The sequence below is a fragment of the Hipposideros armiger genome, unplaced genomic scaffold, assembly GCF_001890085.2.
Source record: "Hipposideros armiger isolate ML-2016 unplaced genomic scaffold, ASM189008v1 scaffold_958, whole genome shotgun sequence".
Classification (NCBI taxonomy): domain Eukaryota; kingdom Metazoa; phylum Chordata; class Mammalia; order Chiroptera; family Hipposideridae; genus Hipposideros; species Hipposideros armiger.
In genome coordinates, this window is record NW_017732308.1 from 202,667 (window position 1) to 230,607 (window position 27,941).

The window sequence follows — 27,941 nt, forward strand, 5'->3', positions numbered from 1 at the left end:
CTTGTCATTAATTCCTTTCTAGAAAGTACAAAATGAGCACAGAGACAAGAAATAAAATGACTCTGCTGAGAAAACCAAACGCCCAGAGATTTCCAGGAGCTCATGGTTCACTTTGTTTCTAGCCTGCTATGTATGCCTCAATGTTTATATGGTTTCTGTGAGAAAATAAGCACTAGAAATGATGACATGTAAAAATAGCCACAGGCACACTGGACTCAAACTTGACAAATTGGTCTCTTGAGTAAAGAGGCTTAAGCATTCCCTGAATAGAAAAATCTACAGTAACTCCTGTGAACACTCAGAAAGAGGCCTGTGAGACTTTAAGGGAGAAAAAAATAAACATCTGACATTTTGCAATGCTGAGAAAAAAAAAAAGAAAAAAAAAGACAGCCCCCATCCTACAGATGTACCTGTACAATAGGCCACCACTGGGGTGATCGGGGTCTGAATTCAAATCCAGAATCGTTTCATCATATTAGTGACCCAAATATAGAAGAAGGGTCACAAACAGAATTGCCCAAAGAAGCCAGGCAGACAACGAAATCACATGAAGGAGGCTGGTCGGAGAGTGGCGGCGACGGTGAGACAGCAGAAAACACGCATGTTCCTCGAAAGCCATTTCCACATGGGTTTTTAAAAGCCCTCTACTGCCTAACAAAATGCATCTGCTGGATGGACTCGGTCTTGGGTCGTGCCTCTGTGGGGCACTAGAGAAATTAAGTCCCGCTCCTGTATGTTCTCATCTGTAGCTCTCCAAAACCTGTGGCTGCCAGTCCACGGGCACCATAAAAAATTCTCTGCTAGGTTTGACCATCATTCCGGGTGACAGCTCTTAAATCAGGTTGCGGTAAAGGTTGTTTGTACTTCCTTTTCTAAATGACTTGAAGAAAAGGTAAGCTGCAACAATGGCCAAGGCCCACTTCAAGTCCGCTGTTATCATCCCGATGTCTTCGGGGACACTGGCCCCTGGTGCCCGACTCCTCAAAAAGGCACATATTGTGTCCCCCTCTTACCTGTGAGGCCTCATCTCCTGTGGCATCCCCTCCCCCCAGCCACACACCCCAGCCCCACTGAGCATGCGGTAAGCTGCCAGGCTCCCAGACTTTGCGCATGTTGTTCCCTTCTGTGTGGAATGCCCTTCCCCCCGATGCCACTGGTGTCCCACTCATATCCCTTCATCCATTTGGCAGGTTCCCTCTCATCAGTCAAGATCGATTTTATGGGCTTTCCTTTGTCAAGGTGAAATGTTAGTGGCTGTGTTCCACGCTTAAAGATGGCAAAGAATTTGCCTGTTATTATTTTCTGATACACAAGCAATACTTATCTTCTTTAAAAACATAACTTAATGGTAGGCAAAGAAGTATCTAAATAAAATGGCGTAATTCACTCCTGTATAGAAACTGCTGTTAAGCCTTTTACATTGTTTTAACAGCATTTGTTTCCATGCCGGCCTCCCTCACCAGAAATTTATCCCTCACAGTCAGTACAAGGACCCCTGCTAACTTAAAAATTCTGAAAATCATAGATTATATTATCAAAGTTTCCCCAGATTTCAGTAACTTGGTATTGAAGAACAATGGGCATGTTAATTTACCTGTAATAGATTAGTCTTTGCTGCATTCTTTTGTTTGTTTGGTAAAATTAATTTTGCTATTGTATATACACCATTTTCCTGGAAGAATAAAGGGGCCATGTTATGACAATGCCATAGAGCTACATAAGCATAAAGAAGCAACTAAACAACCTCAAAAATTAATGTTAGGAAGAAATATTAGTATAATCTTCGAACTTTAAATACGACAGGACAATACCAAAAATGTGACAGGACAATACTAAAAATGTGAATGTAACGCTTTTACACACCAAAGACTATAACCACAATCTTAAAATTTCAGCTGCCTTTAAAGATTATAAATAATAAAGTGCATCAATTTAAAATGATTCAAAAACTTAAAAACAGGGTTGGGGATAAAAGGGGACAGGGTAAAGGGATCCAAATATCTTTATAATCGTTACACATTGCATCCTAAATATCTAATTATGAAATATAATTTCCCCCTTCACAGTTTTGTTAAACAATACATATAAATCACTGTAGTAAAGAAAATAGAAAAATAAAAGAAACAAGAATAATAGATTAAAATAGAAAATGAGTATTACTCAGGAAAACACAGTTAGTGTCTTGCTAGACTTACGCTCATACAAATATATACATGGAGGAATGAACAAAACTACTAACTTATTGCTACTTTTCTATTATCTATTAAATGTATAACTTACTGTGTACATTTATATCACAACTGAAGAACTTTACCCACCTTATTGTGCTTAGTCTTTATAGCTATTTGTGTATTAGTCTATAGTTTCCCTGTTTTACACATGATAAAACCAAAATGTAGAGAGGCTAAGTCATTTTTCCAAGGGACAAGCGGCAAGTAAAGATAACAGGAGTTGTTTTAACAGCATTTGTTTCCAGGCCAGCCTCCCTCATCAGATATATTCCCCTCACAGTAAGTATAGGAACCAGTGCTAAACTAAATATTCTAAAAATCATGGATTATATTATCAAATTTTCCCCCCGATTTCAGTTGCTCCACCAACTACCCCGATTTGCTGTGCTTCCCCGAGGGACTCTAACCATTGGTAACCTGATCACTTACTAGCTTTCATGTATTTACATATTGTGAAGTTGGATATATGGTAGTGAAAAAAAAAGTTTTCTCTTTAAAATTCAATGATGTATTCTTGATGTAAGAATACACTTGATGTATTCTTTTTTCTTTTTTTTTTATGTATTCTTAAAGTGACTGCTACCCTTAACTCATGGTAGCCTATATGCCCAGAATTAAAGCAGTTCAGAATAGCTTTAAAAAAACAAAAAGAAAGAAAATGAAAAGGACTGCACAGAATATAGGGAAGAAACATCATCAATTGACCACATGGCAGTTTTTTTAAGCCATGTGAGTTAAAAGAGGAAGGACAAGAACAGAAAACGGAATCCTGTACGCTAAATAAGAAACATGAAAATATTTTAAAACCAGGTGATGGCATCCCAAAAGCTCCGTTCTGGAATACAGAGGCGGGCCTGAGGTGAGGTCAATCAATGGTGACCTGGTTATGCAGGCCCTACCCTGGGGAGCGGCGTGCTCACCTGGACCACCTGGTGGGCGTTGGTGTCATTGAGCACGAGTTCGGTGAGGGCAGCACAGCAGGCTGGAAGGAAAACCACCAAACAATCATGTCTGTCATCACTGTGACTGCGGTAGTGCTCTCCTACATCAATACTCGAATTCCATGAGGTATTTTGTTAGTAGAGTCACTCAAAAACACTAATTTACCTCAAAACACTAATTTTCTTTCTGGCACAGCTCTAGGAGTGGGAGAAGAAAAACTGATTTTTTTTTTTTAAAGATTTTACTGGGGAATTGGGGGAAGGGGATCAGACAAGTTGCTGTCCTTTTGTTCTTCAGTCTAGTTGTGGAGGACGTCGCTTCACTGGCCCAAGTTGGTATTATTATTGCGCTCTTCCCCGGTGAGGCATTCGCTCACCGGCCATTGGACGGCTGCTCAAGGCGGCTCACGTCAGCTCACAAAAGCTCACGCCCACTGCGGGCCAGCCACACTGGAGCCTACGCTGTCACCGGCCACTCACGGCAGCCCAGCTCCAGGTTGCGCTGTTATTCACCATCTTAGCTGTGGAGGGCAGTGTCACTGGCCCTCATGTGGGATCCAAACTGGGGTCCTGCTGCTCAGAGCTGGCGTCCCAAGCCAACTCCTAACCAATGCGCCACTCGGCCGGCCCAGAAAACTGATTTTTAATGGCTTCTCTCCTCTTCGTGTAATTTTTGTGCATGTACACCCCCCCAGCAGCTTTTTATTGAGCACTTACTGTAGACCAGGAAGCAGGGACTGCATCTGTCTGATTCATTGTAATGCCGAGTGCCCACCCACTTAGCAGGTGCTCAATAAATACATCTACAATGGTTGGCTAAATGAGAGAGTGCTCTAAATATAGTATCCAAATTAACCTTTATCATCAGAGTATGCACTATGATGACCACTTTTACCAGTAGAAAAACTGAGCTTCGGAGAGGTTATGAGACGAGGCCACAGAACTAGCAAGTGGGCGGGGCCAGAAGGCTGACCCTAGTCTGGCAAGCATTATCCACACGGATTTAACTTCACGTTTTTTTCAAACTTATACATTGTGCCTAATTAATGTCATCATACTAATTTTATAACAGAATAATAAGACAATATAATATTAAATAGCATAAAATAGTAAAACATAATAATACGATATAAATACCTGCTTGAAGAGAGAAAGTATTTTCTTGTATTTCCCGAGGACTTAAATCTTCTGACAGATGGAGCTGCTGGATTCGGCCTGCTGCATTTGCACTAGACAGGCTTCCAATGGAAGAGCGATCAGAAACAAAATTCCTATCTCTGAAAAAGAAAAGTTAATGCACAGATCAATTTATCAATTTTCCTTCCTGGTCAGTGCTTTCTGAGTCCTGTGTAAAGAAACCTTTGCCTCCCCCAGGTCACAAAGTTTTCTGCTATGTTAGCTTTATTGTTTCACCTTCCAATCCACCTAGAATGGATTTTTGTATATGGTGTGAAGTAGGAGTCTTCTTTCTTCCTTTCTTTCTTTCCTTCCTTCCTTTTCTCTCTCTCCCTCTCTCTCTCTCTCTCTCTTTTCTTTTTAACATGCTTACTGAACTGACTCAGCACTATTTATTGACAAGACAGTCCCTTCCCCACTGCTGCACACGGCCACCTTTGTTTTTTACCTCTCTTCCGCTGCAATTAATTCACCTGACTACATCTCAGTCCTCATCATCATGTTTTCTTTTTTCATGAAATTCTAATCTTCCTTTATTTTAAGAAAGTTCTCTTCTATATATCTTTAATTTTTTTTTAATTCCTTTTTTTGTATTCTCTAACTCAGGGATATCAATTACCCAAAAACTCATCTTCTGCTGGCCATATCTTTCATTTTCTTATTGCTCGTATTTCTTTGTCTTTCTCCTCAATATTACATGAAAATTTTTTTTCAATCTTGCCCTTCCTTTTCCTCATTCCAGTTTGTAGTGAACTTACCAGTGCTGTGTATGTTATTCAGTCCCTGTCTTCTTTCCTAGCTCTGCAATCTCTCTCCTCCTTTTTGTATTGTCCTCTCATCTCATCTTTAATCTTATTTCATATATGTCATGTTCTGTTTAATGTCTTTGATAAAAATAAAGCATTTGTTTTTATGTTTATTTAATGAAACTTCTTCCACAAGAGATTCTTCATGTCTTTTATCTGCCTTGTTCCCTTTTGTTTTACTTGGTTACCACATTTTATCATTTATTTATTTTTTTTATGCCAGCAGTTCTATCTGGATTCCTATGTGCCTAAATATAACGTGGACAGAATCTCCTCGGCTTCCCTCCCACGTCATCTGGGCCCACTAGTGTCCCTCCTTCACTGGGCATGGGGAAGGGAATGGAACTGGGCCTAGGGACAGTCATACTCAGTGACCTTATCTGTAAACATAATTATGTTAAAACTCAAATTTTAGTGATCATTCCACATTATCAAGAGTATACAGCCCTCTAGGAACCACTTTTGAGTTTGGGGTCACAGGGGAATGCACATGAACAGGTTTCCTGGAAACTGCCCTGACGACAATGCCTGTTCATACTCAAGCCAGCAGACAACCTGGCAGCCTTCAGCCCTCGAACCAGCTCCAGGCAGCTCAGGGGCAGGCACCCAGCTGGGATAATAAATTCTCCTAGAGCACTGAGACATATTTAACATAGAATAAGTGTTGACGTCTATCATCTTCCCAGGAAAGAGTTTTCTAACATTGCACCATAGAAACATACTAGGAAAATGACTCTTTAGACATGTCGAGGATTGCTATAGCTTAAGCAAAAGAGAAAAATGGTACCTTGTATTAAAGTCAAACTATATGTGGTAAAAAGGTAGATTTTTGTCTTTGAAGTATTGCTTAACTATAATAGAATTTAATTTCATCATCAAAACAACAATGACAAAAAACTACTCTCCAAGAGGACACCCCTGGTGTAACAGGCGTATTGATAAATAATAACCACCACCACCACCAGCATCACCACCATCTTCCTACAAACTCAAGCAAAAACAAACCTTTGTCAAATGTAATTATTTTGACCAAGGGGCTAGCTTATTATGCCACTGTACTAATGAAATGTTTACAATTTATAAGTTAACATATTTGAAATTTTCAAGTGACACTCATAAAAGCAAGTGGAGAGTCAATAATCTATTTTTTTTCCTTTTTTTTTTTATAATGACAGAAATCATTAACAAAGCTACAGTTTGTATCTCTACAGTCTGTTCTTATGCTTTGGAATGTCCTCTCAGAGAAAATGAAATGGATAACACACAGTCCTGCAATATCCCTGGAGGCATAATAAGCACAAAGTCTGAATAACATTGATTTGATAATATCTAGTCATATTAAAATTGATGCCATGGCTTTTATTAGCGTGAGTTTTATTTATGTACCACAGATGATAAATGTGAGCCCTTTGAGGCAGACATACTCCTTTTCAACTTTGATTAAACATGTATAGGGCTGAATTATACTTTATAATAATTTTAGGTAATAGAACCTTCTCAGTAATGGTACCAAAAGATGTTTTCATTCAATACTTTAATATATCTACCACATACAATATAGTAGTTATTGCAACATCAAGAGAATTTCAATTTGAAAGTATTTTAAAAAAACCATTCCTTCCTCATATTCATGGCTTTGAGTAGCAGTGAAATTCTACTTTTAAAAGTGACATAATAACACGCTAACTCATCTTATAGCACCCCAATAAAGATTAGAGAGAAAGGAAGAGCAACTGGACCAGGGTCAGTAACATGGCAATCATTTGATTAACGATATTTTCTCCTATTTTAAGTAAGGATTATATATCTGTCCCTTCAATGTAGACATTGTTTTCTCTTTACAGATGAATGACGTGTATGCACACACAAACATTTTGGTAAAATAGTAGCAATTACTATACTTGTTGGGATTATAACGTGCATATACTCATTCAAGAAATAAGGTGGCAAGACAAATGGTTTCCTTGGGTTATTGGGTTTCCATTCCTGGCATTGTACTGGAGGCTGGTGATGCAAAGATAAACATATCAGGGCTCCCAAGGAGCTTGCAAGATGAATGCCCCTGACAGGAATTTAGAGCATGTTTGTGACAAATATAAATGGCTCTGCAAAACATGAATGACCAAAGAGCAGGAGGGAGCGAGTTGAGCATGCGCCCAATCTGCCATCGTGCGGCAGAGTCCCCAGCCTGCGATGGCCGGGGTGAAGTGAGCCCCAGCCCACCCTGACTCACCCTCGTAAGATATGAAGCAGCTGCTTGAGACCTCCCCAGATGCGGATTTCCACGCTGGTCTCGGGGTCTTCACAAACCTGCACCAGGATCCAGACGACACTCCAGAGCAGCTTCAGGTGGTCAGAGTGCAGCAGACTGAGGAGGACGGGGACGCCCTCGTAGAGCTTGACCTGCTCTTTCACCTGGGGCTCGGCACACAGTAGGCGCAGCAGCTCCGCAGTTAGTCTGGGAGGGGGCGGGGAGGGGGAGGATGAGGGTCACGCACAGGGGGTCACTGACTTTACATTTAGACCAGAGCTGTCACCACTGCGTAGACGATAACTCTAACATTGTCAAAGTTATAGTTCCACATATGTTTCCTGTAAAGGGCTGAACCATGGCCAAATGTTTTCTGCTTTGCTGGCCTTACAGGCTGCATCACAACTACCCAACCAGGCCAACATGTGCAAAAGCAGCGATGGACAACACCAAAAACAAATGGGCTTGGCTGTGTCCCAATAAACCTTTATTTACAAATACAGGCAGGGAGCCACATTTATCCCGCAGGGTACAATTGGCTGACTGCTGTTCTAAGTCATATGCTCATTGTATCCCCACTGGTCTGACTAAAAACCTACTAACCAGCAAATAGGTGTCAAGTAACTACAATGAGACCTACAGTGGGCTCGAGACAAAAAGAATTATAAAAGCTTTATCCTAGTTTTTAGAAACTTACGATTGTGGTTGCAAAAACAAGACATTAATACAAAATGGCAAAAACACTACAGGGCTGGGGAATTAAAGTCTTCAGTGACTATCTGGAGAGTAACATAAATCATGATGGCATAAGACACAGGGTTCAGCTGAGCTGCAAAACATTATGATGATGAACATTTCATAGAACCACCCTTAATCTTCTAGTCGCACACTCTGAACACTTCCCCTGGACAGCATCACCCATTCCCGTGGCTTCAGACCCTCCCTGTAACCTGGCACCGTGAGCTCGGCCCCGGCATCCCTCCAGCCTCCAGAAGTTCTAGCCACATGGCTGTTCCACGGGTACTCACCCCACTGTGTCTAAACTCAAAGTCTTTATTCTCCTCCCCCCAAACAGCCCTTCCTCTCGTAACCCTGCTCTTGACTCACAACACCACAGTCTTTTCAATTTTCCAAGCCAGGGGACTGGGAATCATTCAACCCCCTTCCTTCTCCTTTCCCAACCTGACAGTGCCAATCAAGAGCCATCGGACCCCCGGGTTTCCTGGGCAACTGCTGGGATTTATTCTCTTGAAAGTCCTGTACCCAGCTAACCCCCTCCCCACCACCACCCCAGCTCCTTTCATTCCTGTGATATTTGATTATGCACAAGATATAAGCCCCTCTGTCATCTACCTCTCCAATATTTTCATTCCCATAGTGCTTCACAATTCCTTTCCCCACAGCCAACTTTCAGTGGCGCCTCTCCCTCCCAAACTTTTATGCTCTGACATTCAGAATACAAATTCTTCGGTCAACAGTATTCTTCGCCTTCTCAAACTTCCTACACAAAACAGACCCTGCTTGTTCTACGTGGATCCCGTTGTGTGGCTATGTTTCCCACACCCCAGCCCCCACACACTGCTGTCAGAGTAATGCTCCCCGCAAATAAATCTGATCTTGCCTAAAATCTTTCTGTGAGTCCCCGTAAAGTTCATGACAAAAACTACACTCTTAGTTAAGCACAGTGTGCCCATCATGACCTGACTAGCGGTGTCTTGTGGTCTCAGCTATAATACATGGAAGTGAACAGGGTTATTGTGACGACCAGATGAGCAAACACACAGAAGTGCTTAGAGCAGGGCCCAACATATAGAAAGCCTGACAAAATTAGCTCTATTTTTAACCTATCATTAACTGACTAGTCTAGTTTTCTGGTACTTCCTGTCCTCTTTGCTGCAGCTGTGCCCAACCACGCAAGACCCTCTAACACGTACCATTTCATGCCCCCATGTGGGAGCATAGTCTGTTTTCACTTGCTCTCTCCCTCTGTCTAGATAACTCCTCCTCCCTTCCGGAAGCTTGGCACGACCCCTCCCTCTGGTTGGGAGTTTCTGAGTTTCCATCAACCACACTGCTTACAGTGCTATGATGAAACCGCTGCTTTGCGAGCCTGTCCCCTCTCCTGCACTATACACTTGTTATCTTATTCATCTTCGGTTTGTCAACACTTGTGCAGAAGCTGTTTGTTGGGCAAATGGGTTCATGTAGCCAAGTCTATGAGTGTAGTATGTAAAATTGTAGAATGTTAAATTAAATTGGCTTTTAAGTCCAGGTGGACTTATTATGAGTTAAGTGTCAGGGTTTCATTACTTGACTTTCTGTTATTTATTTTGCTTCTTTAGAAAGTTAGTCAACTAAATATCAAATGATGTTGGTTGCAACACCATTTAAAAACAACGTAATAACTATCTGGATATAGCAACTCTTTAGAGCAATATGTAGTCCAATTGCAAATGATTTCATTTTACTCTAGATTCTGTTTTGAGTTATAATAACAGGTGGTCATGAAACAAGTCAGTACCTATTTTAATTTATTTTACTGGCCTTCAGCAAAATACCTAGATTTTGGCAATCTAATCATGTATTCAACACACAATCTGAAATTACTAAAAATAGAACCATCTTAGAGTTTCTTTCCTTAAAGACACAGGATGTAAATGAATGCAATAAACAAAAATATTAAAAATGTGATCCTATGATTTATGTAATTTGATCCTATGCCCAGATCTAGAAGTAATTCAAGGCCAAAAGTAAACTGATATACCACTTTGCTCTACTTTCATTATATAAACTTAAAACGAAATAAATGCCAAACTGACTCACGATACGTCAACAATGTAACATGGCATAATAAAAAATAATAATAATAAAAATCATTTTCATCAAATATAAGACATTGTCTTTCTCCCTTTTAGCAATCCTACCTTTTGGAGAGCAAATCATATTCATGTAAAATCATCAGCAGATTTTCTACAACATTGAGTTCACTTATCTTCTCCCTACATTCTGGACTACAAATTGAAAACTATTAGATAACTATTAAAAACACAGTTTACCATATCCATTTATTTAATATCCTAGCTCTCATATTATCTCAAGATAAGAATCAAAATGCAACATAGCTCTATGGGGTAAGGCTACATCAAATTCCAACATTCAATATATATTATGTGATATAAATTTAAATGTGTTTAATAACAGTATGATAACATATTTCCCTTTATACAGAAAGAATTATATGCTGGTCACAAAAAAACTAATGATCAGTATTATTCCTAACAGCCAACATATGGAAATGAGCTATATGTCCCTTGACAGATGGATAAAGGAAAAAAACATTATACACACACACACACACACACACACACACACACACACACACACACACTTGAATATTATTCAGCCATAAAAAGGAAGGAAATCTTGTCATTTGTGACAACATGGATGAACCTGGAGGGCGTTATGCCAAGTGAAACAAGCCACAGCAAGAAAGGCAAATACTGTATAGTGTCATTTATATGTGGAATCTACAAACAAACAAACAAACAAACAAAAAAGCAAAAACTGATTACACAGAAACAGAGAACAGAATGGTGGGTGTTTGCCAGAGGCTGGGAAGAAGGGGAAACAGGAAGTTATAGGTTAAAGGACATAAACTTGCAGTTAGCTATAAGAAGAATGAATATTGAGGATCTAACGCATATATAGCATGGTGACTACAGTTAATAATACAGTACTGTATACTTGAAAGTTGCTGAAATTGGATCTTAAATGTTCCTATAATATACAGACATGGAAGAGCTAACTATGTGAGGTAATTGATGCATTCATACCATGGTCTTGGTAATCATTCTACAATGTATAACAAATCATCATGTTGTACACTTTAAACATACATACAATTATATTTGTCAATTATTTTCATTAAAGTTGGGGAAAAACACAAAAAAGCAATGATCTACTTATTAGCACAAAAACATATTTAAAGCTAATTTTATTTAAAATATTTATAACATCTATAAGGGGTTTTAGATGTTATCTACAGGTTATCTAAATTTAGATAAGCTATACAGGTTATCTAAATTTTTTAAGGGTAAAAAGGTTTGAAAATGTTTTATATGTTAAAATAAATACACAGGAGAGAACGGTGAAAGAAGGTCAGGGAGATTCAATTGTCAAAGAAATACTGTGGTAATTTTGAAAGTAGAAGTAACTGAGGGTGAAAGGCTAGGTAAATATTTATGTTCAGGAAAAAAAAAAGAAAAATTTAAACTGTGATTTGCCTTTCCAACTTAAATTTTAACATGATGCTTTTGCATCCTGGATCCTCTTCAACATATTAATGGCACGCCACGCTTATTTTTCTAAGTAGGTAACAAAGTAACTAGAGAAGCTAATCTATTTTGTATCGCTCTCACCTAAACTGCTACAGCAATGCAACTGGAAAGTACGCACTTACCTTTCAGCTAAACTAGCCAGGGCGAGAAGGGTGCCCAAAAGAACATTCGTATCTCGGGCACCAAGTAAATTCACTAACGTCTGAAAAAAATAAAGTAAAAGAAAGTTTAATCAAGTAAGCACTACAAGCTTCTTGAACAGTGCAATGTTTCCTTCTAAAGATCATAGAGGCTTAACCTCAAAAGGAGGTCTGTTCCTCATTCACAACATCCAGTTCTTTACAGGGAGCAGGTGTCAGCCCCCTCCTCACTTTGGAACTCTTGACACCAGCACCCTGTCCATTCCTGGCCCAGGACAGAAAGGGAAATGGACAAAGCTACATGGCCAACCTGGTTCTCACACTTCTGCTATGTCCACGTGCCCAAGAGGTATGCGCTGCCTCTTCTGGCCCCTCCCCCCAAGGAGAAGTGACAGAAACACTGGCATAATAACTAAGTGCAAACATATAATGCTGGCAAGCGACCAGTCACTGAGAACGCATTCTGAGTCAGGCACTGTGCTCGGTACTTTCCAATATATGAAAGTATTTTTCACCAAAATGTTGAAAACGGTCATTTTCCCCCTAAACTAAGCAAGCTATGTCAGTACCACCAAGCACTCCATTTGCCTCTCAGATTTCTAATGCTGTTGAAAGAACATGAATTGATGCTCCCAGGAAGCATCGTAATTTGCATGACTTAGCTGGAAGTCTTCTGTGTCTTACCGGTTGCCTTCTCTGAAATATTATTAATGCAAACGCATTTCTCGTCTCTCCTCATTTCCAGAACTCGGAGTTCCCCCAGAAGTACACACCCAAACACATTCCAAGCCATAGCTGCAGCAGCTGCCAGGATGATTTTTTGGTTTCCATCCTGTAGATTTTTTTCCCTCTGGATGGTTTCATGCATTTTTTATGAAGCTATCATTATGTGTATTTCTCTGATCCTTTTCTCTGTTTTCATCTCTCACTTCCTTTTTCTCTCTGCCTTCTCACATCATGTTTCCCAAACTTCAGTCACTGACATACCATTTTCACAATTTTAACCAGGTCTACCTAACACCTCAAGGTTGTTCAAAAATGTTCTTCAGTTTCTAAGAAATAGTATCAGTGAAACATAGCTATTTAAATGAAAAATGTTGACCTGTATGTCACCTATAATCATCCCCTGTACAGTGAGAAGCACCTTGGGCCACCTTGCTGGAAAGTGGCCCCTTGGGGTATGAGAACGCAACAGATTATTAAAACTTGGCTCTACGCAGCTACTATCTGAATAATTTTGCTATAAATATATATTTAGTTTGTTTTGGTTAAATCTGCATTCAACCATTTTGAAATGTACATTTGACCCATATGCTTATAATCCTATACCATCTGATTATAAGGTTGAACCACGTGAAATTGGCTTCCAGACCATGGCAATTTCATGTGGTACAAACCAATATAAGCCTGAAACTCTTTTTTGGGTAATGGAAAATAAACCTTTTTTGAAATTGGCATGTTCCAAATTTTATGAAGTAAGTATTGTTATTAATCCAACTTTATAGGTGAAAACTGAATAGCCACTGGCATTTTAATAGAAATTAAATGAGCCCAAAAAATACTTTTTACTAAAATCTGTTGTGGGAGTCTCTCTTGCATTAAATACAGTAAGCTTGCGCTCAGTGACACTCTGAAACATGAAATTGGGCTTTTCAAGATAAGAGTTGTAATGTAAGTCTTCCTTCTGGTGCCATATGGAATATATTTATATGTATACATACATTGTATCTATAAACACACACCGAGGGTCAGTCTATGTGTATAGTCAGGGTTTTTCAAACAACATTGAAACGAAGCAATACATTTAGTTGGTATTAAGTGGCATAATAAAAAATAAAAAAAGTTTCAGAAAACCCGTATTTGATGCTTCTATATTTACTCCTTGGGCTGATAATGAATATAAAAGGGTTGACAGAGATTTGCAGTTCAAGGCGAGGATAGCAGATTGGTGAATTATAATGACACGGGGCTGAAGCAGTAACTCTTTCCAGGACCACTCACCTTGTGGGCTCCGCTTGTGGTGACCCATTCTCTTTGGTCTTTGACAGCAGCAAGTTTCTGAAAAATATCTATAAAGGAAGGAAATAACACAAAGAGGGATTGGGAGCTTAAAGGGGGCGGTACTCACAGAACCTCAGGTGTGAAGCACGGACAGATGGGCAAGCAGAGAAAGCGCAAATGGGAAAGATAACACAGGAGGAACAACGGAGGACAAGGGACAGGGTCATGTTTCTCACTCCAAGAATTACCTCTTGAGCTCAACTAGTATTTATTGTGCATTACCGTTATAATAGTGAAGTATGGAGACTGCAAAAAAGGCACAAAAAACTCTCCTTTTACGTCAAGTTAAATGATTCTTTAACATTACAAGTTCAAAGCAAAACCCATTCTTCAAAAATCCTCCCTGTAAAGATTTCAACTTTAGAAAGAGAAGAGGGACGGCCAGAGAACGTGATGGAACTAGAGGTTCCTCAGCTGAGGGACACGGTTGTTCTCAAAGAACCTTCTGGGCGCTTAGGACACATACCCTTCTCTCCCTGTAACTGAGGGTCTGTGTGCCTCTCCTGTAAACAAATACAGGAAACCAGCCTACTCACAAAGAAAATGAGCTAGCATCCCACCACAGCAGGAAGTCGCTGGCTCATCAAACCTGAAAAGGATGAAAGGTAGGGATGGGAAGAGTCTCCAAAGAGAGAAGATTGAGTGATGGAGAGAATAGCTCGCCCACACAAACCAATATTTTTCATTATAGTCATCACATTAGGGGGTTCTTTTTCTTCATTTTTATGTTTGTCATGTTCCAAATTTTATGACGTAGATATTATTATTAACCCAACTTTATAGATGAAAACTGAACAGCCTGTGGCATTTTAATAGAAATTAAAGAAGGCAAAAAATATCTTTAGTAAAATCTACTATTATGGTAGTCTCTCTTGCATTAAATAAAGATAGCTTGTGCTCAATGAAAATCGTCTTAAACATGAAATTGGGCTTTTCGAGGTAACAGCTATGATCTAAGAGTCTTCCTTCTGGGTATATTTTGGCACTGAATATAACAATTGGCATGGACCCTCAATACCATGACTGTATGGACACGCTCATAAACATTTAAAGTATCCCTTCTCCTGCTGCAAACACCATGCTGCATATTCTAGCAAGTCCAGAGAGTTGGCTGTGTCGCCACAACAACGCTTACATGTCATGTTGACCAGCTTGTCCACGCTGTGCTGCTCTTCACCATAGCCCAGGTACTCATTAGCCACAATCTCCATGTACTGCGGGAGGGACCAAACCAACAGGCAAGTCAGGAGAGAAGGCAGCAAAAGCACCCAGGAGGTGAGACAAGATTGTGCACTTCTGAAAATGTGCTGTAGGTGGCGCAACAGATTCACCAAATAATACTTCCTCAGGGCTTCCGGGCCCGTTTTAATCAAGGGCAAAAAGGCTGCTGGGCTTGTGGATTCTTTGTCCTCTCTTGCATGCCCTGACGTTGAGAAGGGACCGTGTAATGACTGTATAAAGTCCCAAAATGACTTGTAAATGAATGAGTTGGTGGTGTAATTTAGTCTCCAAATATGATACAAATAAGAGGCATAATACATAGAACATAGAATTTTAGTTATTCAACATACCTTTTTAGCAGAATTTTTATAACACACTGATATCTTTTGTTGATCTTATGTTTTATAATATCCTAAGTTATAGCTAACCAGCGTACAAGCAGATAGCAAAAATCAGAATGAAATGTGTATGAGTTATTCTAATAATCTCTAACTGTGGATAACTGATTATAATAAGAAATAGGTTCAGAGAAACATAAATTTCTGATATTATAAGGAGATGAAGAAGATCCTTTATAATTTTTTGAAAGTCTATTTCATTAAATGAGATAAATGTCCAGCCAATTTTTAAAAATTCTTACAAATAAAAGCCAGATATGTTGTATCAATTTCCCAAGAATTAAAGTAAAATAGATATAGCATTAAATTGCCATTAAACTTAATCTTCCTTGAATAACTCAGAATGAGTTTGTAGGGCCACAGGCTTACTATGAAAACCATTCTTTCCGTACACGCTATAGGTTTTAGGAGAATGGACTATTCCATATCAAGGCCAGGCCATGTTTCATTATACTAGTAAACCCAAACGTTTGATTGGCTCAGCATATACAATCACCTGCTTACCTTTCCTCTATAGTTACCAAAGCAGAAAAATAAATGAAGCCAATCAAGACCATTCCTCACATTTTCATTTAGTTGTTACTATTTTAGTGAGCACAGTAATTCTTTTTCTTTTTGTGAGAAAGTCCTGAACATCTTCATAACCAGTATTTTCTCGAATCATTTGGTATGTGCAGTGCTGAGGACCTGGGCCTGCCAGCCAAGGCCTATCTCTTTTCATTACTAAGTAAAGACATGTGACTTTTTATAGCACTTTCTCGTTTCAGCAGGCTGGGTAAAGTGAGCTCAATTAATCAGAACAAAATGTCATGGGTCCTGCCCTGCTCTAGGAGGATCCTGCCCACGCTCACAGGTATTAACCCTGCCTGTCCCTCCATTAGCAGGCAGCCTAAGGCAAAACAGCCATCTTCTGTCACACACATATGTAATCCTTGCCCAAAGCCACTGCACAAAACAGAAAGGCAAGACCAGCCACTGCAGAAGGAATCTTACCTGAGCCAGGTTTTCAATCCCACCCAAGCTATGGAGTATTTCCTAATAAAACAAAAAGAGAACATACATAAAAGATGAGAGTGGAGGGAAAACGGTACTTTGCATGCAATTTCTTTATTAAATCATGAGATGTAGAATGATTTCTTGAAGGTCCACATTCTAACATAAATATGGAAAACTTGAATGCTTGCCATTCATACCACATTTAAGATAAACTGTTAATAACAAGGAAAGTTGGGTGGAGATTCAGAGAATGTAAATACACTCAGAACTGCAGCCTGGCTCCTCATTTGTTTTACTTCCTCCCACGTCATCACAGAATGTTAGAGCTGAAAAGTACCGTTAGATATCGTTCCCTTCAACCCCCTCATGTTGCCACGTTAGGAAAACTAAGACCCGAAAAGGTAAACCATTTTGCCTAAGTGACAATCCAGGGATAAGAACCCACTGCTACCAATTTTCAAATTGACTTCATACAGAATGCAGAAACCTGGACCCAGGAGGCCCTGAGAACCTTCTTCCTCTAGGCCTCTGCCCAGTGTGGACCCGCAGCCGCAGCCTCGCCTGGGAGCTGACTGGACAGGCGGAATCTCTTTACTCACCCCAGACCTGCCGAATCACTCTGAATTTCAACAAGATCCCCAGCTAATAATTCACATGCACAGTCAAATTTGAGAAGCATGGCTGCGGTAGACGACTGCAGGGCTTCTCCTTAAAATGATTAGGCTAACGGTCTTATTAAAATCAAACTCTACACCAATGTTAAGGATAATCATTGCAACAAGCCTCCTGATACAGGTCTTTAAATCCAATCCCCAACAAGAAGGCATTTCATTACTCTCTGAAGCTGACTGAAAAGTGCTAAACGGGGACGAGAAGGGGTGAGAGGCTGGATTCGTGCAAGGGACTGGTTTGGAATTCTGAATAAAAGCAAACGTTCTCAGGTTATCCAAACTGACGTATTTCAGGTGGCCCTAACCTGTTTAATTAAAGCTGTATTGACGTCTCTCTTCTTATTTAACATGCACACAAGCAAGTTTTCTGAAATATAAACATGAGCCATCATTCCAGTTCTGGGAAATGCATGGGGATGAGCACATGAGTTTGAGAGGCAACAATCTAGCTCCACCAGGAAGCCGCCTGAGCGGGCAGGCCAGGAAAAAGGCTCAGGTTCTCAGGGCCTCCTGGGTCAAGGTCTCCTTAGTCGGTGTGACGTGAATTTGGAAACACTAAACACATCCATGTTTAAATTAAGAAGGAAGGGACATTTATACCTCGGTTAAAAATAATTCTGTGACTACCTACTAATTTGAATTCTCATCATTGCTGTTCAGTCTAGAAAAGCTATAATTAAAGAACATAAGAGTATTGTATACATTAACCCTAGTTACGGCAGGATATTTTATACATATCAAAATAAAAATAACCTTTTAAGACAAGTATTTATTCAACTTTTTTTTTTCCATTGCTGTTATGTAAAAACCCTGGGATAGACTCTGAAGAGGACACAAACATGTCAGATGACAGAGGCCTACTTCACTGAGCTTCAGGCAAGCTTAAGGTAGATATACAAATAAATGGAATTTAAGATAGAATTTGGTCAGTGTTATAAGAAAGTTATACATGAAGTGCTACGATACCCCAGAGGAGGGACGCATCATTTCCTGTTGACAGGACTAAGGAAAACGTCAGTGAGGGTGGTGGCCTGCGACTGGGCTTAGAAAGATGGATAGATTTGCTGAGAAGAAATGTGGGGAAAAGCGGGAGATAAAGGAGGTTTCAAGCACAGACAACAGTAGGCTCAAAGGTCCCCAGACGTTGTGTAGAAAGAACACCAAGAGGTTCCATAACTGCGAGCCACTTCCATAACTCCAGGGAGGGCACTGTTGGGAATAGTGGTCGAAAAGTAGGGTGGGGTGAGTCTGTGGGAGGACTTGCGAGTTTTGATCCTGGTTTTGAACTTTATCACGCAGACCATAAAACCCAATGAAAATGTGTGAACAAGGGACTGATCAGAAACAGCTGGAAGGAGTGCCCTCCAGTCTTAGAAGGAACTGGAGAGGAAAGGTGCCCATTGGAAGCCCAGCTGAGTGGCCATGGCATCCGGAAGGCAGATGGGAGGCGGGACGGGTCTTTGGAGTGATAAAATCAACTGAACAGGAAGACACGTGGTAAGAAAGGGAACAAAGTTGCAGACATCACCATATTTGAGGCTGGGTGACTGGGGGACAGTGAAGTGATTAACAAACACAAGGAAGGAGAGAATAGACTAGGTTAGAGGCGAAGACTCAGTTTGGACATGTTGAGTTGCTGATGGGATGTGCAGGTTAAAAAACAAAAAGTACAAGAGGCCATGAAAAATGAGATGAGGGCAAAAGATTAAAATCTGGGAGTTGCCAACATGAAAGAGATTTAAATTTGAAGCTTCAGAGTGAGAGGACACCAAGGGGGGGGGGGATAACGTTTAAATGGTTGTTCATGGTCATGTCCATTCTTAAATGTTCACCTTGACAGGAAGTGTATCTATCCAATAATCAATATTAACAATATGGGACTAAGTCAGTGTTTCCCAAACTATGTTGTGGGAATAATCATTCTATTCTGTGCAATGGGTGGTATTAGACAGTCTACAAAAAAAAAAAAAAGAAGAAGAAAGAAAAGAAAAGAAAAAAGAAAAAACAGAAAGAAAAGAAAAAGAAGAAGTTCCACAATCAAATTCAAAGTACCTTGGGAAATGCTAGATTAAACAGAATTTAACAAGTTCTCAAAAGACTCCTCAGAGCTTTTAATCCGCTGCATACACTGTAAGTCTCCAACGGGAGAACTAGCTTGGAGCTTTTTCTAAACATCCGTAATCGAAGCACACTTCTTTTCACAGAATACTCATTAACTCCTGTGGAACACAGTTTGAGAAGCGCTGTTATAAAGTATAAAAAGGACAACGAGGCTTTGTCACTCTCAGAGAATGTTGTTGCTAGGTACTCTTTAGAATTTACCCTTCATTAATGAAATAAACATTTTCCCCCATGCTCCTGTGGAGACTGGAGCAAGGCCAGGAGGTTGCTCGCAGACCCATGGTCTCTTTTGTATTTCCTTTGGTTGTACCAATGGGATTGCTCTAACCTGAGAGCATCACTGGAGAAAAGCAAGTCCACAGGTATGCACATACCTGGGTTTAACAGTTCTGGTTACTGATCTGAAAAGCAAATATGACTGCATGCTTAGATTACAGCAGTGCCTCCCGTGGGCCCTTTCAGACCTCAACGTTTTCTCCCTGGTCCCAGGCCGGAAGGTCCGAGACTGAGTTCAGTACTTTGCCGCCTGATGACCTGGAAAAAGCCTCATCAAGCTGACCTACCATTCAATGTGCAAAATGTGAACAAATGTCCTTGTTCTGTCTATTCCCTGAGATTTTCCTTTTAAAAAAACTGATACAATAATATAATACAGATAAAAATTATGTCTGAAAAAATAGAGCACACTGCAACGCCAACATGGGTGTTATCAGGATACCATTATTCTTACCACAGCTGAAACTGTCAGTGCCATTAAACACTCTCATCCTAAACCTACTCAGCAACTAAATCATTGCTGAACACACTGCAGCCTTTGATACTGAATCACTACCATGATCATTTTACTCCTCTGTTCAAAACTTACCAGTAGCTCCACACTGTTTATTCCTCCATCATGATTTTAAGGCCCTTCTCAGCACTGCTGAGATAAGTGAAGACTTATCTTTCCAGGTGTAATAACAACTACTCTTCCAAGAGGCTGGGCATATTATACAGAGGGTGCCCAAAAAATGTATAGACATTTTAAAAAAGGAAAGCTGTATTAAAATTGTAATACTCAACATATACCACTTATAAAAGATGAATACAAGTCACGTTTGACTTCTGCAATTACAAGAGGTGCTCAAAGTGGTTACCATCAGAGTCCAGACACTGCTGATTACGGCGAACTACTACTTGAGCAACGTTAATCGAAGTGTCCACTTGTGTACATTTTTTTGGCATCCTGGTATTCGTAGGGGTGAGTAAAAGTTTTTTACCCTGGAGTCTGGAGGAAAGGTGATGCCAATAAGATCATTAGGAATTGGTTCTGAAGGTTCAAGGTGAGAGGAACAATGGAAGACGTCCACTTTCAAGTTATTGAGTGTGATGGACTACAACAGCAGGTCTCAAACTCTTTGGTCTCCGTACCCCTTTATACTCTTAAACATTACTCAGAACCCCAAACAGCTTTTGTTTATATGAGTTATATCTGTTTATATTTACCATATTAGAAATTAAAAATGAGGAATTTTTAAGACACAAGAGTACACAAGCACATGTCCCATCAGCCATCAGAGTCATGACATCATCACATATCCTGTAGCCTCTGGAAAACTCCACTGTGTGCTTGTAAGAGAGTGAGAGCAAAAAGGCAAATGACATATTAGCATTATTTTGAAGACAGTTTTGACTCTGTGGAACCCCTAAAAGGGTTTCAGAGACTTGTAAGCAGCCCCCAGACTGCACTTTGAGAATCATTATGCTATTGTGTCATCGAGATGGCTGTCCAACATACCCCTGGAAATCAGGGCCTTAGATTAAATAAAAAGTTTGAGAATGGAGATGTGGATTTGGGAGCAAAGAATAACAGCAGCAGCAACAACAACAACAAAAAATGATAGTTGAAGCCAAGAGCTTGGAAGGTAGGAAAGACAATGATAAAGAAAATAACCTTGGGAAGGTTAACATTTAGGAAAGCATGATGTTTTTTTAGGGAAAAAAAGGAGCAAGTAAATAATATAGAAAAACAAAAAAATTCTGAGGAAGAGCTCGGGGTTCTCAGAGTTGGTGAACGCAAACGGAAAATGTGGTAAAGGTGTGTGTTGCTAGAGAAATTGGAGGATGCAAACCCTGAGAAAAGGCTGCTCAGCTAGATAATCTTTTTTATTGTTGTTTCTAATGTAATTGTAGTTTAGGATCTTTTAAGATTGTTTCCTTATCTTTGATAAGTAATGTATTGTGGGTTCCCTAGAATGAGTTCAGGTGGGCATTTATCTTTATCCTGCTTGGGACTCTAACTTTACCTGAAATCTCAGAGCCCAAGTCGTCCTTTAATTATGCAAAAGTCTAAGCAATGATATCTTCAAAAGTGCTTCTCTTTCATTCCATGCAGTCTTTTCTGGCTGGAATCTCCATTAAGCATATATTGATGCCTCTGTATGCTGGCAGGAAAGATCCAATCTACAAGCCACCAGTTTGCAGCCTCTGGGTCAAGGAATGATGACAGAGCCATGGCACACGATGGTCTATTTAAATGACTTCCAGGGAGAACCTTGTACACAGAATTCAATGTGCAAGTTATGTAATACATCAGTTCCAGATAGGAAGGAACTGGATTTTAAAACTACATCCTGACATTTCAAAAAATGTAGTAATGAAGGTAAGATGGAAGATTTGCGGGGATATCTGGCTCAAGGAAAGGGCATTTTTATGATAACAGAAAATAGAAAGGGAGCCACTGACACCATAAGAAAGAGAACAGATGGAAGAGTAAGCCTTGGCAAGGAGGAGAGGCTTTGGAAACAAGAAGTAAAGTTGCATGATGATTCAAATATTTCAAGCAACAAAGAAAATAAGAGCGCCCTGGCTGGGATGGCTTCAGTTTTCCCTGTAAAACAGATGATGTAATTTGTTGAGAATGACTGGGGGGCGGGGGAGGGGGTTGGGTGTGAGACGTGGAGATGGTTTGAAACAGCAGCTGTAGCTCCTGCAATGAATGCTATTTCAACAAGCGAGGAAAGGAATGCCTAGCCATGGCACAGGCTTGCTGAGATTCATCGTCATAAATTGTCGTAAGCCCCTGCATAGCTTTGTGACTTCGGCCAACGATTCTTGGCAACTTAAGATGTTAAACAACTGCCTGAGCACATGCTCTTCTTTGTGGAAAGAGGTCCAGGAGGAGAGATTCAGAGAGTATCCCTTCTATGGAAAGACCGGCAATCAGTTGGAGATACAATGGAATGTGTGTTTGGGTCAGAAAATCCCATAAACAAAGAGGTCATTGAATTCTTTCCTTCAGAGAGCAGTACCATCAATCCTGTTCCCATCAGTCAAGAACTAGATTAAGAAAGGCAATACTTTAGATGGAGATCAGCAGAGCATGACACAATTGTCATCGATTTTCTGAACACACAGGATATCTCTAAGGCAAGTTTTTTGCTAACTTCTTTCTTTAAGTCAAAAAACTAGATCTCCTGCTAAAACAATCCAACTTCCTCCATGAGCACTTTCATTAATATGATATTTGGGTGAGATATATGTTCTCACCCAAACTGACACATGCTGGAGAGTAAAAGAGGGTGCTATAAATAGTAAAGTGGGAACAGTGAGCACATAGTGGGACTGATGCAGGCAAAGTGGAACCTATGGTCCATCCTTACTATATACGACCACACAGAATTGCAAATGGCAGCTCAGAAATGCACAGAACACACCATTTTGTATGGTTGGTCATGAGGGAAACAGACAACTGTGAGTGACCAGGACAGAGGGCCATAAGGGTTTGCCCTGAGTCCACATGTTCAAATGATTGCGGTTGGTTAAACTATAATCGCTTAGAATACAGAAGAAGGAAGTGGGTGATTCTTCTAAGGGAAAGGTGTAAAGCCACCATGACTCTCAGAAGACTCAACCCAGAGCAGGTTCTATAGCTGGCTAGTACCAAACATGTTTAAGTACCAAGTTTGGAAAGATGGTTACTGGGATAATGAAAAATAACACCTTTGACTCAAATAACAGTTCATCAATAGAATCAGATCCAAAATAAAAGATCTTCAGAGTGGGCTGAGCTTCCTGAGCTTATCAGGACAGGGCACAAAAGGAAAATACTTCTTAAGGAAAAAATAAACTGTAGAAATTACTGAAGCATGTATGAGCAATAAGAGTGCTCTTTGGCTATTTCACACTGGCAAGCAGCGATAATCATGATCGATAAGCAACGCTGAGGCTTTGGGGCCGTGGTTCTCCAACTGTAGTTCCCCCCAAGTAGCTGCACCAGCATCACCTGGAAACTTGTTAGACATGCAGATTCTCAGGCCCTCCCCAAACCTACTGAATCAGACATCGTGGGGGTGCGCCTCAGCGACCTTTAAGTCCTCCAGGTGTTCCTGATACAGAAAGCGTTTAAGAGCTGCTGCTTTACGGAAGCAGCTGGGACTGGGAAGGATACCTTTTGAGGTCCAGCAGAAGTGTTAGGTAAGCTTTTCTTTAGGGCCTCGCCGCCAAAATACTAAGTTCTTGCTACTCCGAGTGTGTGTGGGCTGTGGACCAGTGGCATCGACCGTCCTTGGAAGCTTGTTAGAAATGCAGAATCTCGGGCCTCAGTGTAACCCGACTGAATCAGAGCCCGCATTTCCAAGGTCCCCAGGTGATTCATCTGCACATTGACGTTTGGAAGGCAGTAAAGCACAGGCAGCACATTCAACTCAGTAGTGCGAGGAGGGAACATTCTAGACCTCAGCAGTCTCCTCTGAGACAAGCAGGAGGCCCTTCCTCAACTCCGACTCAGGGGCTCGGGCTGAACCCTGGGAGACATGTGACTCTGGAGGCGCTGCTGAAGCCGCAGGCCCTGCCTTTCCCACCGGCTGCCTCTGAAGCCCCCGAGGGGGCCCCCACTTGCCACTGCTGACCTGGACCTAGTGAGCTGCTTAACCTTGAACATACCTGAAGGCGTGGCCAAGTATACACCTCTCTGAACGGCCTATGGTTGAAAATGCTCCGTAAGAATGAAAACAGACCAACATGTCATCTACTTAATCCCACAGGTAATAGAGTAGAAATGTACAGATTGTTTTGTGTGTGCCCATTAAATCACTTCTGTCTTTTTAAATAGCAAATAAGATATTCCCCAAATTCGGAAGCTATTGAGTTGTGAGAGAAAAGAAAATTAGCATGCTCTACTTCAAAGAAAAGCCCACCAGTTTTGTTTTGTATTTTCTTTTTTTAGCTGAGCCATCCTGCCACCTATTGGCAGCTGCTCAGGCCGGGAATCGAACCACTAGTTGCTCAGAGCTCGCACGCTTGAGCAAGCTCTTAACCAACTGAGCCACTTGGCTGGCCCACTTCTTTGTGTGTGTGTTTTTTTTTAAATTTCATTTTATCTTCATCACAAGTAAAATATATGTTTTCTTTTTTCCAACTAACCTGATAACATGGATCCCTCATTAGTAGTCGCAGACAAATTAATACTCTCAGAAAATGAATAGATGGGGCTCGGTGTACCCACGCTCTGAAAGAAAAAAACAAGAGAGAACGTGTTTGTTCCTGTTTAAAAGACCAATGTAACCATTCATGAACAATACAAGACAATGAAGGAGAATAAGGAACACATAAAGGAATAGCACTAGTTTATTTCAAACTTAATCTGCAATGAGGACTGTTATTTGGGACTCGAACACTTGACCCATTTTTTGCAAAACACATATAAATCATACACACCATCATTGTCACTATGAAATAGAGGCCCCCCAAATTATGTCGTTCACAGTTCCCTTACTGACACCAGGCAGCCCCTGACCAAAAGAACTAGCTAGAAATTCCAATAATTAGGTTCAACTTAATCAGAATGCAAGCCCTAATCACTTAGTATCTATTTGAAAAAAAGAATACACATCCATTAAAAGAAACACTTTTTTTTTTAAAAGATTTTTATTGGGAAATTGGGGGTATGGGAACAGTGCTGGGGAATTGGGGGAAGGGGAACAGACAAGTTGCTGTTGTTTTGTTCTTCAGTCTAGTTGTGGAGGACGTTGCTTCACTAACCCAAGTTGTCACCATCATTGCGCTCTTCCCGGGTGAGGCAGATCAGTTGCCGGCTTCTGGATGGCCACTCACTGCGGCTGCTGGCTACACACGGTAGCCCATGGCAATCCACTGCCACAGGGACTGCAGCCCACACCGTCGCCGGCGACTCACGGCAGCCCAGCTCCAGGTTGAGCTGTTGTTCAGCATCTTAGCTGTGGAGGGCAGTGTTACTGGCCCTCATATGTGGGATCCGATCCGGGGCCTTCTGGCATCCCAAGCCAGTTCTTAACCATCGCGCCACTCGGCCGGCCCAAAAGAAACACTTTTGAACTTTATTCTTCAATAACCACATTTACTTATTAATGGGGTGTGTGCACCTGTGGACACTAAACAACTTCTCAAGCCTTGTAATCAGATTGGGCATCACCATCTTTGTGTCCTTTTCCACCTGCTTTGTATCGTAGCAGCCACCAAAAACCCAGCTTCAGGAAGATATGCCATCGTCTAAAGCAAGGGAGCAAAAGCTTAATGTGGAAATCATAAACCACCTTGCGTAGTTTGCACTGTGTCTGATGGGTGTCATGTACTGCTGTTGTCCTTGAAAATGTAAGAGGCTGTGACACCCCTGGGGGTTCTCGGAAGCCCCCAGGGCACTTCAGGGGGCAGTTTGGGTGCCCGTGCCTTTGGTGCTTCCAAGGACAGCCTTTTGTGACATATTTACACTGGATCCTCCCCAAGAATTAGGAAGATGCTCTCTGATGTGACATGAGGCCAGTCACATGCAATTGTTCTAACCAAAGTGTAAGTTGTGGTTCAGAAGCCACCAACACAGCACCTGTCTGGACTCCTGAGGGTAGAAGGGAGGAAGGCTGAGCGGTAGGACTTGCTGCTGTGTGTGCTCCCTAAATCATCCACGGAAGGTGGTCCCTGCCCGTTGACACTTGTCTCACACTGCCCTCCAAGCTAGTTCAACAGTGACACAAAAACCTAAAATAAAGTGCCTGCTATTCCATACTTAGCCAAGATACTCTGAGGAAGATAATGGAAGCTATTCCAGATTAGAATCCACGTCATTTCTTCCACCCTCTCTCATCTCCACAGCTGAGCTGCTTGTGCACCCAGCAAGGTTAGGGTCCTTTAAAGACCTGCCTCTCCATCAAGTGGAGCATTTACTCGAGCTACGATGCTAAGCCAACCCTCATCTGGCTTGCCCCATATTAATCCTCAGTGGTAGAATTCAGCTTTGTCTCCTCTACAGCCCTGAGAAGCTCAACTCCTCCCCCAAACCTGCACGTCTCAAACCCGAGTGCACAAGTCCCACCCTCCTTGAAGGCAGAACGAACATCTGTGGTTACGGACACTGGGGTTGTCACGCCCTCCACACCCTCTTCCATTTCTATTCCACCTCAAGCCACTCACCATTCCTTCCATCCACTGAGACGTAGCCCGTGGGAAGGAGGTTGGTAAATAGGCTTTTCCCATGGCCTTATGTTCCCAGGGATGTCTGAGTGCTCCTTATAGATTAGAGCCCCCAGCAGAGGCCTGCTTTGGCGGGGAGAAGTAGAGTAAGACGTGACAGAGCCTTGCTGGCTGAGGATTATTCTTCCTGCCATCACCAAGGCTTCTGGCAGGAGCTGCCCACCACAGCTGCGGGCAACACCATGGCCCTTTCTGCCGCCCAGGCACATGGCAGTGACACCTTAGCTTTGGAGGCAAAACTCAGCTTCTTCTGAAAAGAAGGGAAGGACTCAACCCACTCCAGGGCTACCAGACAGGCAGAACCATCCTGCCAGGTAAGGATGCACTCACTATAGTTTATCCTGAATTCCCCGCATTGGGAAAAATAAGGCAAATTTGAAATATACTTTGAATTTAAAACAATCACCTATAGGTACACTCATAAGAATGTGGTTCTTCTGAGGATCCTATTAACAGAGAGACACCTTTAATCTTTATAAATAGGGAGATGGCACATGACTAATTTCGCTTTCAGGTGTTGGGGACAGTTAAAGATAGCATGTCGCCTAAACTGTATTGCAAAGATACTGCACCCCCAAGACCTAACAGAAATAATGATCAGGTTGCAACAGCTACTGACCACCTACTGAGGTTTAATGCTGATGGCTTTTCATTATTTAAGAGGAAAAGCCATGGGACACACTAAGAAATGATTCGCGGGTCAAATATGTGCACACTTGGTATTTTTTCCTAACTATATACAATCTTCATGAAAAAAGTTCATGGCCTTTCCAATGTTTTCATATTAAAATAAACATGAAAAGTGTTTTGTTTCCTCCCCCCTCTAAAAAAAAGAAAAGAAAATTCCAGAATAGGTTTCATGTTTAATTATTAAAGAAGTGTAAATAAATGAAGAGTTCCAGAAAAGTCTATTCCAAGCAAATGGCTTTTTTTTTTTTCAGTTTTGGGACAGAAGCCCAAAGCTATTAATATTTCTGCATGATTCTGGCCTCTGCTGTTGTAAATGTAAATAGAATTCCTGGTGTCTGAGTCCTCTGGCTTCTCCTCTCTGAGCATCGCCCTCTGAAGGAGCAGTTGTTCCTTCCTTGGCTCTCAGCCCCTGACCCCCG

General features: G+C 41.1%; 1 protein-coding gene across 1 annotated transcript in view; it reads right to left on the reverse strand.

Moving 5' to 3' along the window:
* NEK10 (NIMA related kinase 10) overlaps window positions 1-27,941 on the reverse strand; it is a 192,847-nt gene that overhangs the window by 132,925 nt on the left and 31,981 nt on the right. The window contains exons 6-15 of the mRNA XM_019630865.1: window positions 24,754-24,838; window positions 16,556-16,597; window positions 15,079-15,157; window positions 13,884-13,951; window positions 11,865-11,944; window positions 10,330-10,416; window positions 7,388-7,612; window positions 4,310-4,449; window positions 3,152-3,213; window positions 1,595-1,672 (exon numbers count right to left, since the gene is read on the reverse strand). Of these exons, the coding sequence (XP_019486410.1) occupies window positions 1,595-1,672; window positions 3,152-3,213; window positions 4,310-4,449; window positions 7,388-7,612; window positions 10,330-10,416; window positions 11,865-11,944; window positions 13,884-13,951; window positions 15,079-15,157; window positions 16,556-16,597; window positions 24,754-24,838 (946 nt within the window). The remainder of the gene's footprint in view (window positions 1-1,594; window positions 1,673-3,151; window positions 3,214-4,309; window positions 4,450-7,387; window positions 7,613-10,329; window positions 10,417-11,864; window positions 11,945-13,883; window positions 13,952-15,078; window positions 15,158-16,555; window positions 16,598-24,753; window positions 24,839-27,941) is intronic.